The sequence below is a fragment of the Symphalangus syndactylus genome, chromosome 20 (genome assembly GCF_028878055.3).
Source record: "Symphalangus syndactylus isolate Jambi chromosome 20, NHGRI_mSymSyn1-v2.1_pri, whole genome shotgun sequence".
Lineage (NCBI taxonomy): Eukaryota > Metazoa > Chordata > Mammalia > Primates > Hylobatidae > Symphalangus > Symphalangus syndactylus.
Genome location: NC_072442.2, coordinates 43,058,219 through 43,072,908, shown reverse-complemented (window position 1 = coordinate 43,072,908; position 14,690 = coordinate 43,058,219). Strand labels below are relative to the sequence as shown.

The 14,690-nt window shown below is 43.4% G+C and overlaps 1 protein-coding gene across 26 annotated transcripts in view; it reads right to left on the bottom strand.

The window, feature by feature from the left end:
• ATP6V0A1 (ATPase H+ transporting V0 subunit a1) overlaps positions 1–14,690 on the bottom strand; it is a 68,726-nt gene that overhangs the window by 38,033 nt on the left and 16,003 nt on the right. For 12 of the 26 annotated variants that reach the window (XM_055256676.2, XM_055256661.2, XM_055256664.2 and 9 more), the window contains 4 exons: positions 8,654–8,736; positions 7,817–7,943; positions 5,662–5,744; positions 3,290–3,383 (listed from right to left, as the gene is read on the bottom strand). In XM_055256676.2, coding sequence (XP_055112651.1) covers positions 3,290–3,383; positions 5,662–5,744; positions 7,817–7,943; positions 8,654–8,736 — 387 coding nt within the window. Of the gene's footprint in view, positions 1–3,289; positions 3,384–5,661; positions 5,745–7,816; positions 7,944–8,653; positions 8,758–14,690 lie in introns of all 26 variants that reach the window. The other 14 variants (XM_055256659.2, XM_055256663.2, XM_063628996.1 and 11 more) reach the window with 2 other exon arrangements.

Sequence of the window (14,690 nt, the reverse complement as noted above, 5' to 3'; positions counted from 1 at the left end):
CCTCGGCCTCCCAAAGTGTTGGGATTACAGGCATGAGCCAACGTGTCCGGCCCATATTTAAGTTTTTAATAGCAGGTGTGGCTAAGCCTGTTGCTTCCAACTGGAAGAAATTAGGCAAGTAACCCAAAGCACAAGTCTCCATCATAGACAATTCTTCAAGTTAGTTCAGAACAAAGCAGTAACTACTCCCTGAAAAATTGTCTTGGGCAGAGGAAGGTGACTTCCTTTGTTTTGTTTTGCTTTGTTTTTAAAAGCAAAGCCATGGCATGCTAGGGAAACACATCACTTGAAGATAGCTACTTTCTTTCCTTCTGGTTGTGGACTATTTCACAATTACTATTACTCACTCCTGTAATCCCAGCACTTTGGGAGGCCAAGGCAGGAGGACTGCTTGAGGTCAGGAGTTCCAGACCAGTTTGGGCAACATAGTGAGACCCTATCTCTACAAAAACATACCAAAAAATAATTAGCTGGGCATGGCAGGAGGCACCTGTAGTCCCAGCTACTTGGGAGGCTGAGACAGATTGTTTGAGCCTAGTCGGTCAAGGCTGCAGTGAGCCAAAATTGTGCCACTGCATTCCAGCCTGGGTGACAGAGTGAGATCTGTCTTTAAAACAAAACAAACAAACAAAACACAAAAAAACCTTTCTTCTAGAAGGATGCTAAAGAAACTAGCAAGCAATGTTCTATTTGCCATTCTCTTTCCTCATCCCATTCCTTGGTATTCAATCCCTTTTTAAACTTTCAGTTCCTACAGCTAGATTTTTAAAAAATCAAATTCTGGTCAGTTATAATGACTACCGCACATGCTCTTTAAATCTACCCATAGGTTTGGAAGGAGATTAAGACAGCCTTAGAACCCAGAATGTACTAATATAGCCTATCACTCACCAGCAGTTCTAAAACTCTCTCTCTCTGGTTAAACAGGTTAAGTGTATCTCAAAGGAGCCAGCAATAGGTCAGGTTGGTGGGTCATATATGAGGGAGGTCGCTGAGAGTTGAAATGGAAATTACAGGCTGGGCACAGTGACTCATACCTGTAATCCCAGGACTTTGGGAGGCCGAGGCAGGCAGATCATCTGAGGTCAGGAGTTCAAGACCAGCCTGGCCAACATGGCAAAACCCCGACTCTACTAAAAACACAAAAATTAGCCAGGTATGGTGGCAGGCGCCTGTAATCACAGCTACTCGGGAGGCTGAGGCAGGAGAATTGCTTGAACCTGGGAGGCAGAGGTTGCAGTGAGCCGAGATCACGCCACTGCACTCTAGCCTGGGAGACAGAGCAAGACTGTCTCCAAAAAAAAAAAAAAAAAAAAGGCCATGCACGGTGGCTCACGCCTGTAATCCCAGCACTTTGGGAGGCCAAGGACGGCGGATCACGAGGTCAGGAGATTGAGACCATCCTGGCTAACATGGTGAAACCCCATCTCTACTAAAAATACAAAAAATTAACTGGGCGTGGTGGCAGGCGCCTGTATTCCCAGATACTTGGGAGGCTGAGGCAGGAGAATGGCGTGAACCCGGGAGGCGGAGCTTGCAGTGAGCCAAGATCGTGCCACTGCACTACAGACTCCATCTCAAAAAAAAAAAAAAAAGAAAAAAAGAAATGGAAGTTACAACATATCTCTGACAATTCTGCCACTGCCAAAAGGAACTGCCTTTGGGATTAAGTATGTTTATTAATATTCTAAGGGGGCAATCATCACTTTTATTCTTTCAAAGGGAACAAAGCCCCCCTCACCAGCCTTTCCTTCCATGTACGCATAGTTCACAACTCCTCCCTCAGAGCCCTGTGATAACCGTGGTGTGCATAAACCACACTTACTGCAATTTGGCAAAACTCCAACACAGTCTCTTCTTGGGTACAAAAGTCACACCAGAGCTTTTTGGCTAGTCTGTGTGGTTAAGATCAAAGGTGACCGCAAGGATGCATGCCGAGCTATTGGGACTGGCTGCCTCAGGAGGGTGTGTGGGAGAGGGCAGAACTGACTTCTCACGTCTTTTTAGATTGCTTGATATATATTTTTCTTAACTAAGAATACTTTTAAAAAATTATTATTATAAAAACTATCAGCTGGGCGCAGTGGCTCACACCTGTAATCCCAGCACTTTGGGAGGCCAAGCAGGCAGATCACACGGTCAGGAGATCGAGATCATCCTGGCTAACATGGTGAAACCCCATCTCTACTAAAAAATACAAAAAATTAGCTGGGCATGTGGCGGGCCCCTGTAGTCCCAGCTACTCAGGAGGCTGAGGCAGGAGAATGGCGTGAACCCGGGAGGCGGAGCTTGCAGTGAGCCGAGATCACGCCACTGCACTCCAGCCTGGGCGACAGAGTGAGACTCCGTCTCAAAAACAAACAAACAAAACAAAAAACAAAAACACTATCTCAGACTTGGCTGGACGCAGTGGCTCACACCTATAATCCCAGCACCTTGGGAGGCTGAGGCAGGTGGATCACTTGAGGTCAGGAGTTCAAGACCAGCCTGGCCAATATGGTAAAACCCCATCTCTACTAAAAATACAAAAATTAGGCCAGGCACAGTGATTCACACTTGTAATCCCAGCACTTTGGGAGGCCGAGGCGGGAGGATCACTTGAGGTCAGGAGTTTGAGACCAGCCTGGGCAACATGGTGAAACCCCATCTCTACTAAAAATACAAAAATCAGCCAGGCTTAGTGGCACATGCTTGTAATCCCAGCTACTTGGGAGGATGAGGCAGGAGAATCGCTTGAACCTGAGAGGCAGAGGTTGCAGTGAGCCAAGATCACACCACTGCACTCCAGCCTGGGCCAAAGAGCGAGACTCTGTCTCAAAAAAATAAATAAAAATACAAAAATTAGTCGGACATGGTGGCAAATGCCTGTAAGCCCAGCTACTCAGGAGGCTGAGGCAGAAGGATCACTTGAGCCTAGGAGGCGGAGGTTGCAGTGAGCTGATATAGTGCCACGGCACTCCAGCCTGGGTGACAGAGTGAGACTCTGTCTCAAAAAAAAAAAAAAAAAAATCTCAGACCCATGAAGTGGAGAGGAATTGAATATGCTAGGCAACAACGATTCTAGATGCTTTGCATTCCTGTCTCGTTTGAGGATAGCTAATGCTATTTTTAACCATCATTCCCTGATACTTTCTCAGCTCCCAGAAGGACATATTACCCATGGACATTTCTTTTTTTGGTATCCTGGTTTGCTACAGGTGCCTTATAGAATATCAGCGTTTCAAGGAAGGAGAATGGTCTCATATTCCAGTATTTCACAAAAACAAATTCCCTCCAGCCTTCTGCATACCATTTGGAGATCATCAATCCTGGTATTCACTCCAGAAGCCATTTCCTTCCTCTCCTGTGGTGTCTCAGGACAGGGATAGAGTGAGGCTCGGAACCTGGAATGTAAGAACATCCAAGTTTCTTAACTTATCTAATTTAAATCATCTCAGAAAGTAATCCAAATGTACCAGAAGGACCAAAACATGATTAGGTCAGACCGATGTATTAAGTCAACACTATTTTTTTTTTTTTTTTTTGAGACAGAGTTTCGCTCTGTCACCCAGGCTGGAGTGAAATGGCACGATCTCAGCTCACTGCAACCTCTGCCCCTGGGTTCAAGTGATTCTCCTGCCTCAGCCTCCCAAGTACCTGGGATTATAGGCGCCTGCTACCACACCTGGCTAATTTTTGTGTTTTTACTGGAGACAGGGTTTCACCATGTTGGCCAGGCTGATCTCGAACTCCTGACCTTAGGCGATCCACCCACCTCGGCCTTCCAAAGTGCTGGGATTACAGACATGAGCCACCATGCCCGGCCTAAGTCAACAATTACGTGAAATGACCTGCAGACGGAGCAATTATAGCATCCGAACTATCTTGACATTCTCTGTAGCTATGAAATTCCTTGAGATTAAAAAAAAAAAAGTAAAGCAAATTATATTGTAAATTAATGGAGTAAGATGACATGGAAAAAATTCTGTCCCTAGACCAGGCGCGGTGGCTCACACCTGTAATCCCAGCACTTTGGGAGGCTGAGGCAGGTGGATTGCTTGAGTCTAGGAGTTTAAGACCAGCCTGAGCAACATGGTGAAACCTCGTCTCCACAAAAAATACAAAAATTAGTCGGGCATGGTGGCACATGCATGTAGTCCCAGCTACTCATGAGGCTGAGGTGGGAGAATCGACTGAGCTCAGGAAGTCAAGGCTGCAGTGAGCTGTGATCCTGCCACTGCACTTTAGCCTGGGCAATAGAGTGAGACACTGCCTCAAAAAAAAAAAAAAAAAAAGGCCGGGCACAGTGGCTTACGCCTGTAATACCAGTACTTTGAGAGCTGAGGCGGGCAGATCGCTTGAGATTAGGAGTTCGAGATCAGCCTGGCCAACATGGCAAAACCCCATCTCTACTAAAAATACAAAAATTAGCCGGGCGAGGTGGCATGCATCTGTAGTCCCAGCTACTCGGGAGGCTGAGGCAGGAGAATCGCTTGAACCCTGGAGGTGAAGATTGCAGTGAGCTGTGATTGTGCCACTGCACTCCAGCCTGGGTGGCAGCGCAAGACTCTGTCTAAAAAAAAAAAAATCTGTCCCTAAGGCAGAATTTCAGAAAATTTAAGGACATAGCATCTATGCTAAGTATGGAGACTCACTGTCCCAGAATAATATGGCATTTATAAACCATGAGTCCTTAAGAGTTATTTTTCCCCAAGTTAAGGAAATTATGGTCCTTTTTTTTCAGTTTTTAGTTTTTTATAGACATGGGGTCTCACTAAGTTGGCCAGGCTGGTCTTCAAATCCTGGGGTCAAGCAATCCTCCTGCCTCAGCCTCCCAAAGTGTTGAGATTACAGGCATGAGCCATTGTATCTGGCCACAACTGTGGTTCTGATGGTATTTTTTAAAATGAATTTAGGGCCAGGCACAGTGGTTCATACCTGTAATCTCAGCACTTTGGGAAGCGGAGGTGGGTGGATCACCTGAGGTCAGGAGTTCGAGACCAGCCTGGCCAACATGGCGAAACCCCATCTCTACTAAAAATACAAAAAAAAATTAGCCGGGTGTGGTGGCAGGTACCTATAATCCCAACTACTCAGGTGGCTGGAGAATCACTTGAACCTGGGAGGCAGAAGTGGCAGTGCTCCAAGATCGCACCATTGTACTCCAGCCTGGGCGTGGAGTGAGACTCGGTCAGAAAAAAAAAAAAAGAGAAAAAGAATTTAGTGGCTCACGCCTCTAATCCCAGCACTTTGGGAGGTTGAGATGGGCAGATCCCTTGAGTCCAGGAGTTCCAGGCCAGCCTGGGCAACATGGCAAAACCCCATCTCTACAAAGAATACAAAAAATTAGCCAGTTATGGTGGTGCACGCCTGTAATCCCAGCTACCCTAGAGGCTGAGGCAGGAGAATCCCCTGAGCCCAGGCAGTCAAGGCTGCAGTGAGCCATGATCATGCCACTGCACTCCAGCTTGGGCGACAGTGAGATCCCCCGTCTGAACAACAAAAATAAAAATAAAAATGAATTCAGGCTATTTCTTCTTGATTAAAACAGCCCCTAGCATTATTAAAATTAACTGTGTTGAGGTAGACTAAAAAGGATTTGTATTTCACTATTCTGAACTTTAAGACTCAACAGTTGGGCAGCATGGCTGTGCACTCCTGGTAGAGGCATGCCTCTCTTACCCTTCACAGATTTTCTTGACTCTGTTTTTCAGCTGATCGCCTTGGAAGAAAATGATAAACACAGACTTGTGCACGTAGTCACCCTAGGCCCCAGAATAAAAAAACAAGACTTCAGACTTCTGCATCTGGATGAAAACCTCTTAAATAACCAACTCTTTTGATGATGTAAGAACAACAGGCATCCTTTAAGGACATGGCAATCCTGCACTTTAACCACTGCCCTCACTCCATTTCCTAAGCTTCACTACCAAGAACGTCTGTCCTATAATCTCTAATTCACAAAAATCTTTCTCTATTTGTTTTTTTTTTTTTGACTCAACCAGGAGCTTGAAGCTAAGATGATGCTCCTCTTAGCACTGTTTAGACTTATTTACCAATTCAACTTTAAATCTTATATTGCCTGAATGATAAAAGTATAGGAGAGAAAAGAGAAGGACGCCATTTCTGTCCTGGGACTTAGAAATTCTTAGATAAAAGGGGCTGAATAACTACAAGGAACTGAGTCCCTGGAAAGAATGCTGATATAGAATCTCACAATTCAAGGTAATCTGGACTTTATGGGGCAGGGAGGAAGGTAATCCATTCCAAATACCAAATTTATACCTGAAGTATGATGCAAGGACTGGAAGGAAAGATCAGAAAAAAAGGTATATGGCGTGTTAACCAGGATTGTCTCCGGTTGCCTGTATTTTCTCATAGTCATACACAGCATGTAGAGCTTTTATGATAACAAACAAAACTTTAGAAGGATAAAAGGAGATGAGGAGTGAAGAAAATTAGGCTCAAGGGTCTGAAATCCCTAAATTCTGTAGGCTAAACTAGAACCCATTCTTTGTGCAGCCTGCTCTGTTACAGATATCCAGGGTCCCCATTTCTGGATTTGTTGATAAAATAACCTTTCTGTTGCCAAGAGGACACTTGACTGAACATTCCTGAGAAAAGCTCCTCATTAATGTGATTGCAAATTACAGTGTTTCCACAACCCGATGGCCTTTGGCAAGATTGTGAAACTACACCCCTACGCAGGGGGTTCACCTGAAGTGTCACCACACTCCTCCACGGCATGGGGGATGAAAGCCCTGCAGCTGCACAGCCCACCCAATCTGAGAAATCTCACAATTCAATCTCTCTTTTTAGGTAAAGAACACTAATTTAAGAAATTCACAAGATAATTTAGAACAGAAAAACTAACTTTAGGTTTCTAAATAATACTAGTACAAAAGCAAAGTAAAATTTTTGCAGTACATTTATCTTTACTTGTGCTCCCTGAAATCAGGACTCACCACAACTAAATGCAGATTTAGACAATAAACTCTGTCCCATTATGGCAAATGCCAAGATGTTAAACTGTTTCTACTTCCTGAAGTACTGGGTGGGGAAGATCATCCTATTTTGTGCGATATCTATTCTTAAACTAAGTTTCTAATCCTTCCAACAAACAAACAAAAAAACTCTACCAAGTAAAATTTCATCAGCTTATTAAGATCACAGTCTAGGAAATCTCTCCTTCTCTTTTTATACATGAATATTACCAAACTTGGGGCTGGGCATTGTGGCTCACGCCTATAATCCCAACACTTTGGGAGGCTGAGGCAGGCAGATCACTTGAGATCAGAAGTTCAAGATCAGCCTGGGCAACATGGTAAAACACTGTCTGTACTGAAAATACAGAAAAAAATTAGCCGGGCATCATGGCGCACGCCTGTAATCCCCAGCTACTCGGGAGGCTGAGGCAGGAGAATCACTTGAACCCAGGAAGCGGAGGTTGTGGTGAGCTGAGATCGCACCACTGCACTCCAGCCTGGACAACAGAGTGAGACTCCACCTCAAAAAAAAAAAATTACCAAATTTGGAACCAGATGTCTTGCTTTAATTTTCATAAAACGCAAATGAGTGAAAATAAAAATTTCCAATCAGAATAACATCCACACGGGTGAACTTGAAAATATGTATATGTCATGTATACATTATACATCCATATGTATATATGACAGGAATTAACTTAGAGGAAGTACTTCAAATTCTCCAATTAGAGCAGAGATAAAGATAATGGCTCCTCTGTGGAAGCGCTGGATTCAGGTGGCCCCATGCTATGTTACTGCTCTGGGCTCCCTTTACAAGACCTACTCCACAGGATGCAATCTCCTTGTCTTACAGTCACAGGATCCTCCAGCGGGTTCTCGATTTCAGCCTGTCGCAGGAACACATTTCCCCGGCATACCCGCCAAAGCATGCGCTCAAAAGTAGGGATGCGCTCCCGGTTAATGACACCAGCCACGAAGCTGTGGGGAGATGAGGCAGATTGGAAACTCTATTCCACGTCATGGGATGGAAGGTTTTAATACAAGTCTTTTTTATATCTATATCTATCTATATATTTTTTTTATTTTATTATACTTTAAGTTCTAGGGTATATGTGCACAACGTGCAGGTTTGTTACACATGTATACATGTGCCATGTTGGTGTGCTGCACCCATTAACTCATCATTTACATTAGGTATATCTCCTAATGCCCTCCCTCCCCTCTCCCCCCACCCCACAACAGGCCCCGGTGTGTGATGTTCCCCTTCCTGTGTCCAAGTGTTCTCATTGTTCAATTTCCAGCTATGAGTGAGAACATGCGGTGTTTGGTTTTTTGTCCTTGTGATAGTTTGCTGAGAATGATGGTTTCCAGGTTCATCCATGTCCCTACAAAGGACAGGAACTCATCATTTTTTATGGCTGCATAGTATTCCATGGTGTATATGTGCCATACTTTCTTAATCCAGTCTATCACTGATGGACATTTGGGTTGGTTTAATACAAGTCTTATTCCCAGCTTCACTTATGGACCCAGCAGAGAGCTGACAGAGCAACTCAGGCATGAATCCAGAGTTGTAGGACTAAGAGGGCATATCCTGGTAGCAAGTGAATCCCCAGTCTCACTGCTCTTCTGAACAGCAGAGATGAACATGGCCCCACTGAATACAGAAAAGTTGACATGGCACTTACCCAAGTCTTAAAGGCGTGCCTCTTCCCATCTCACTTGGCTCCAGGAGGGATGAGGACTCTTCCAACAAGTCTGGATCCGCCATCTGCTGATGATGCAATTCAGCCTGAATTCACAAATCAATTAATATCTAATGAAAATAGTTAGTGGCATGCAGGGAACGAGGAACCAGGAGACAGGTTCAGAAAATAAGGATGAAAAAGAAAACAAACCACCAAAAGACAAGATATACCCATAAAAAGACAAGAAGAATAGGGGACGAAAACAAAGAAAATAAATTTGAGGTAAAGAAAGCATAATTGCCCCAGTAAAGCATCTGGGGAAATGGTTTTAGAAATAAGGAGCAAAAGGAAAAAAAATTAAGTGATGGTGACATGTATAAATCTGTTACTTGGTGGAAGCCATCTTCTCTCCTACGTTTCCCTGAATGAATGATGAAAGTGCCAGGAAATACCTCTGCATGTAGATAGGAAGCTAAAATATCTCTTCCTTCGGTGCAATAATGAAGAGGCTCTGCAGATACTCTCAACATTTAATTTCTAGGCAGCTACAAACTAGAACTTTCCCTATGTGAGAATGTGAAATACAGAGGCTCTCTTTCCAAGGAAGAAGCAAGGCACTGCCACTGTCTTTGAATGCTGTGAAGCCTGGAGAAAGACAGAAGGGGCAGCTCCAGATATCTACGTTTCCAGCCCCTTTAAAATTCAGAACATGAGAACTTTCAGCATGGCCATTTATAGAATGCTCCAAGCCATGGGATTTAAAGAGTATTTATGTCTTCAAAAGGATAAGAAGCACAATAGCTGGGCAGGCCTGTAAAAACATATCTGAATGTCCCATTTTCTGAGTAGGAATCTTCTAAATAAGTTTACATAGGCTTTACAGTTGTAGGATTCTTGAGAACACAGCTCGAGAATCAAGTAAAGTGAAGGAAAAAAAAACAGATAATAAACCAAACTAGAGCTCATGGGCTGGTTTAATTGGTAAGATTTAAAATGACTTCCACCATGACAGTTTATACAATGAAATGAAGAAGGATCTTCCCACACGTGGGTCTACATTTCCTAGCCTCTACCCAACTCATCCTACCACCCTTTACTCCCATCATAAAGGAGAAGCTGCTCCAAAAAACAAAACAAAAACCAGTCCAATCAACTTCTCCATTGCCTCACCTCCCCAACTCTAATATCCAGGCAATACTTGTTTGACCAAAAACTAGGAGTAAACCAGAACAATCATCCTCTTCAAAAGCACAATAAGACAAAAAGTCAGAAGAGTTTTTCTCTATCATTTTCATTCCAAATTTCAATTTGATTCTACCCCTGTCAGCCACACTCTTAAAAAGTGGCACAGGGACCATAACTTGATAAAGTCATGGGATCATAAACATAGCAAAAAGGGGGAAAAACTGTGTATAAACCAGATGATAAGTCTGAAGGCCTAAAAAATAGAAAGCAATCGTTTTGAGAAGTAAGGATCAACACCAGAAGCACAGAGAAATACTGTCATGAGATGGGAAAAGTTTAAGATGAGATCATGGAGACACTGGTTACCACTTGCTGTTACATGGAAGTTGAGGAGGTCTTTCGGTTTCTACTTGCAATCAAATCAGCTGACTGCAAGCAACTTGTTTTCAGGATCCCGATGATTACAGCATTTCAACTTGTTCTTGGGTTATCCCTTGGCAAAAACCAGTGAGCCTGACTGCTACTCACAAGACTCCATCCTACTTGCCTGCATGTCTCACAAGACATGGTTTAAGTCAACCCTAAATATCAGACTCAATGCAAACACATGTGCTCTAAAGTGGACAACTGATGGAAAAGCAAACAGTACTTAGCAACCAGACTACTTCAAAGACTCTAGGACTCTCTGAGAATAAAAAACAACAAAATTAAAAGTCAACAGAAACTTGCAATAATATTTGAATTGCTAATTTCACCACTTCATACTTAAGAATTCTATCTTAGAGAGAAAAGTTACACATTTTTTTTTTTTTTTGAGACGGAGTCTCGCTCTGTCACCCAGGCTGGAGTGCAGTGGCGCGATCTCGGCTCACTGCAAGCTCTGCCTCCCGGGTTCACGCCATTCTCCTGTGAGAAACTAGGATGACTAAAACCACTCACTAACTGAAGGCATTTTTTTTTTTTTTTTTTTTTTTGAGAAGGAGTCTCGCTCTGTCACCCAGGCTGGAGTGCAGTGGCGCAAATCTCGGCTCACTGCAAGCTCCGCCTCCCGGGTTCACGCCATTCTCCTGCCTCAGCCTCTCCGAGTAGCTGGGACTACAGGCGCCCGCCACCACACCCGACTAATTTTTTGTATTTTTAGTAGAGACGGGGTTTCACCGTGGTCTGGATCTCCTGACCTCGTGATCCGCCCGCCTCGGCCTCCCAAAGTGCTGGGATTACAAGCGTGGGCCACCGCGCCTGGCCAGGCCTTTAAAACAGTATCTAAAACCATGTGGTTGAGAGTATGTAAATCTTAGAGCAGGGGTGTCTGATCTTTTGGCTTCCCTGGGCCACACTGGAAGAAGAAGAACTGTCTTGGGCCACACACAAAATACACTATAATGATAACTAATGAGCTAAAAAAAAAAATTGCAAAAAAAATCTCATAATGTTTTGAGAAAGTTTACGAATTTGTGTTGGGCCACATTCAAAGCTGTCCTGGGCCACATGAGGCCTGAGGGCCACGGGCTGGACAAGCTTGTCTTAAGGGTATCTGGGTTCTCTAATAACAACATTGTGAATATTCCTCTACATTACTTGCTATGCCCTCTGGTTTCTCCATTCAGATACTGAAAACCATGCCTTACAAAAAGGAAGTAGAAGAACTTCAGTTCTGTTTCTACAGCAATTAAGTATAAATAGCACATCCAGTTCAAGCTATGTCAATTACCAAGAACAAACAATTACTGCCATCTACATCAAGAAAAAAATTATATTTCATTACTTAAGGTATTCACCCAGGTCCCAAAGGAAATGGCAGATGGGAAGAAATAAAGAAAGCAGATGGATGGAAAACTGAGAAGGAAAGGAAAGCAGGGATCTGCATGCCATTAACCATTACTTTTCCAGTCTTCTTTACGTTCTCATATGTTATGGTGTTTATGGTAAAAGATGCAGAGAAATCTCTCCAGCTCTTACAGTTCTTCATAAGCAAGAAGACTGAGAAAAGGATAATCATTAACAAGTCATTTTAAATGCCCTAGATAAGAAATGACTAAGTCAAATTTGTAATCATCTTTAATCATAAGACTATTCAATATGTATTTTTCACCTTATACACACCCTGCCAATCATAACTCCTATGCCTACATATAGAATCATTTTCTGATATAGCCATTTCTGCTAACTCATTACTGTGAATTATTTATTATAGTCACCAAATTATACAAAATAAGGGTTTAAAACTGGTAGTGTTTTAGGCCCTTTGCAAATATTATAATTTCAGACATAGAAGAAAATCTCATCAAAAATCCTAAGTTTCCAACATTTGAGGGTCCCAAGTGTCCTATCTTTTGCATTATTTGAAGTGCACTCGCATGTGCAGATGCAAAGTTGTGGCAGTGACACCTGAGCCTGCTGCTAGGCAGCAGCAGGGCAAGGTCTATGGAAAGGAACCTGGCTGAGGCTGTGAGCTAGCGCAAGAACAGGCAAGGCAGAGAGGTTCTTGCCAGGAGACTTCTTGCAATGCAGTGAGACTGATGGGAATGGAAGGGGAATTGATGACAAAAGCAGCGTGAGAACCTCTCATAGCCACGGCCTTGTGCTCTAAGTACTTCCAGAGATTGAAAAAAAAAAAAAAAGTTTTGAATAAAATAGGAGGGGGAGGCTGGGTGCGGTGGCTCACACCTGTAATCCCAGCACTTTGGGAGGCTGAGGCAGTTGGACCACGAGATCAGAGTTCGAGACCAGCCTGGCCAATATGGTGAAAACCCCGTCTCTACTAAAACTACAAAAATTAGCTGGGCATAGTGGTGCACACCTATAGTCACAGCTGTTCGGGAAGCTGAGGCAGGAGAATCGCTTGAACCCAGGAGGCGGGGGTTGCAGTGAGCCAAGATCGCACCACTGCACTCCAGCCTGGATGACAAAGCGAGACTCTGTCTCAAAAAAAAAAAAAAAAAAAATAGGAGGGGGAAAACAACGCAGCAGGAATAGGGCACAAAGATCATGAAGACTTAGAGTCTGTCTTTTCATAATAGGCATTTAGTGTTTAGACTTATTATTCACAAAATAAAATTCCTAAATCCATAAATTATGCTTTTAAAATATCATTTTTCCAAGTGGTTCCTCTTATTTTCATTTTTACTAAGTTCTTTTCATTAGAAAATTAATAGTTTAAATAATTATTTCCCTTAAGGGAATCCATCTATCAGTCTTTATTTGGAATTTCTCCAAAAATGAACCATAATAGGAAGCTGGCTCTCATTCTTAAACTTACGAGGTCTTGAAAGACATTTTCATATGAGATAGCAATATCTCAGGAGTAAACTAAAGAGTATATCAAAAGGGAAAAAAATGGGGACAGGGAGGGTAAAAGAATTAAGCTCCAAATAATGCTAAAAGGTAGCTGAGCTCTGACTACAAGGCCAGATTTACATCAGATCTGTGGGTAGCAGCTTGGACATGTTTAGAAAAGCACACATCTGTGAGCATATGAAAGCGTCATGTTCTGGGGTATTTCTTATGACTGAATGATACATTCCCTGAACACAGGGACCATGTCTTACTCATCTTGTGTCTCACAATGAGTAGGTGCTCATTATATGCTCAGCGAATTAGTGAACAAAAATACAATAATGTCTGGGCAGTGAGCATGCTGGAATTCCAGGTTCATTAAAAACATACGGCTTAAGTGGCGATGCCTATTGCAAAAGACCTTAAACACTTAAGAGTTAATCACACTGTCCCACACCGTCTAACGTGATGTCATTAGGGACTGGCGAAAGAAGTTACCACTAGTCTCAAAATTCTCGACTCCATGAGCAAGCTAAATAAATATTTGTACCTTCTGATTCTTGAAAGGACCAGGCAATTAAATTCATAGGAGTTTTTCCCCTTTCCCTTGCCCCAGCAGATCCTTTTAATTAAATGGCTTCTCTGAGTCAAATCCTTAAATTAGTGAGGAATGTATCACATCCTCAGCCGACTTTCCCTAGCCCAGCAGTTTTTAAACTAGCATGCCTCAGGATCACCTGGTAAATACAGACTGCTAGGCCTAACTCCCACAGTGTCTGATTCAGCAGGTCTAGGGTGGAGACTGATAATTCATACTTCTGACAAGATTACAGGTGAGTCTGCTGCTGTTGTTTGAAAAACCCCTGCTCCAGTCTAGAGAATTATGGATATTTGATCTCCCCTCAAAAGACAAAAATGTCTGAGATGAGTCAGTTAAAAGCAATTTTTTTTTTTTGAGATGGAATCTTGCTCTTTCACCCAGGCTAGAGTGCAGTGGCGCGATCTCAGCTCACTATAACCTCCGCCTCCCGGGTTCAAGCGATTCTCCTGCCTCAGCCTCATGAGTAGCTGGGATTATAGGCACCCGCCACCATGCCTGGCTAAGTTTTGTATTTTTAGTAGAGACGGGGTTTCACCATGTTGGTCAGGCTGGTCTTGGAACTCCTGACCTCGTGATCCCCCTGCCTCGGCCTCCCAAAGTGCTGGAATTATAGGCGTGAGCCACCGCGCCTGGCCTAAAAACAATTAAAAAAAATAAAAACTATACATATAAATTTAAAGTACAACTGAGAACACAGCAGATGCTAACTAAAATGGGCCTCTACCAGGCGCAGTGGCTCACACCTGTAATCCCAGCACTTTGGTAGACAGAGGTGGATGGATCACTTGAGGCTAGGGGTTCGAGACCAGCCTGGCCAACATGGTGAAACCGTGTCTCTACTGAAAATACAAAAATTAGCTGGGGGTGTTGGTGAGCACCTGTAATCCCAGCTCCTCGGGAGGCTGAGGCAGGAGAATTGCTTGAGCTTGGGAGGTGGAGGTTGCAGTGAGCTGAGATCACTCCACTGCACTCCAG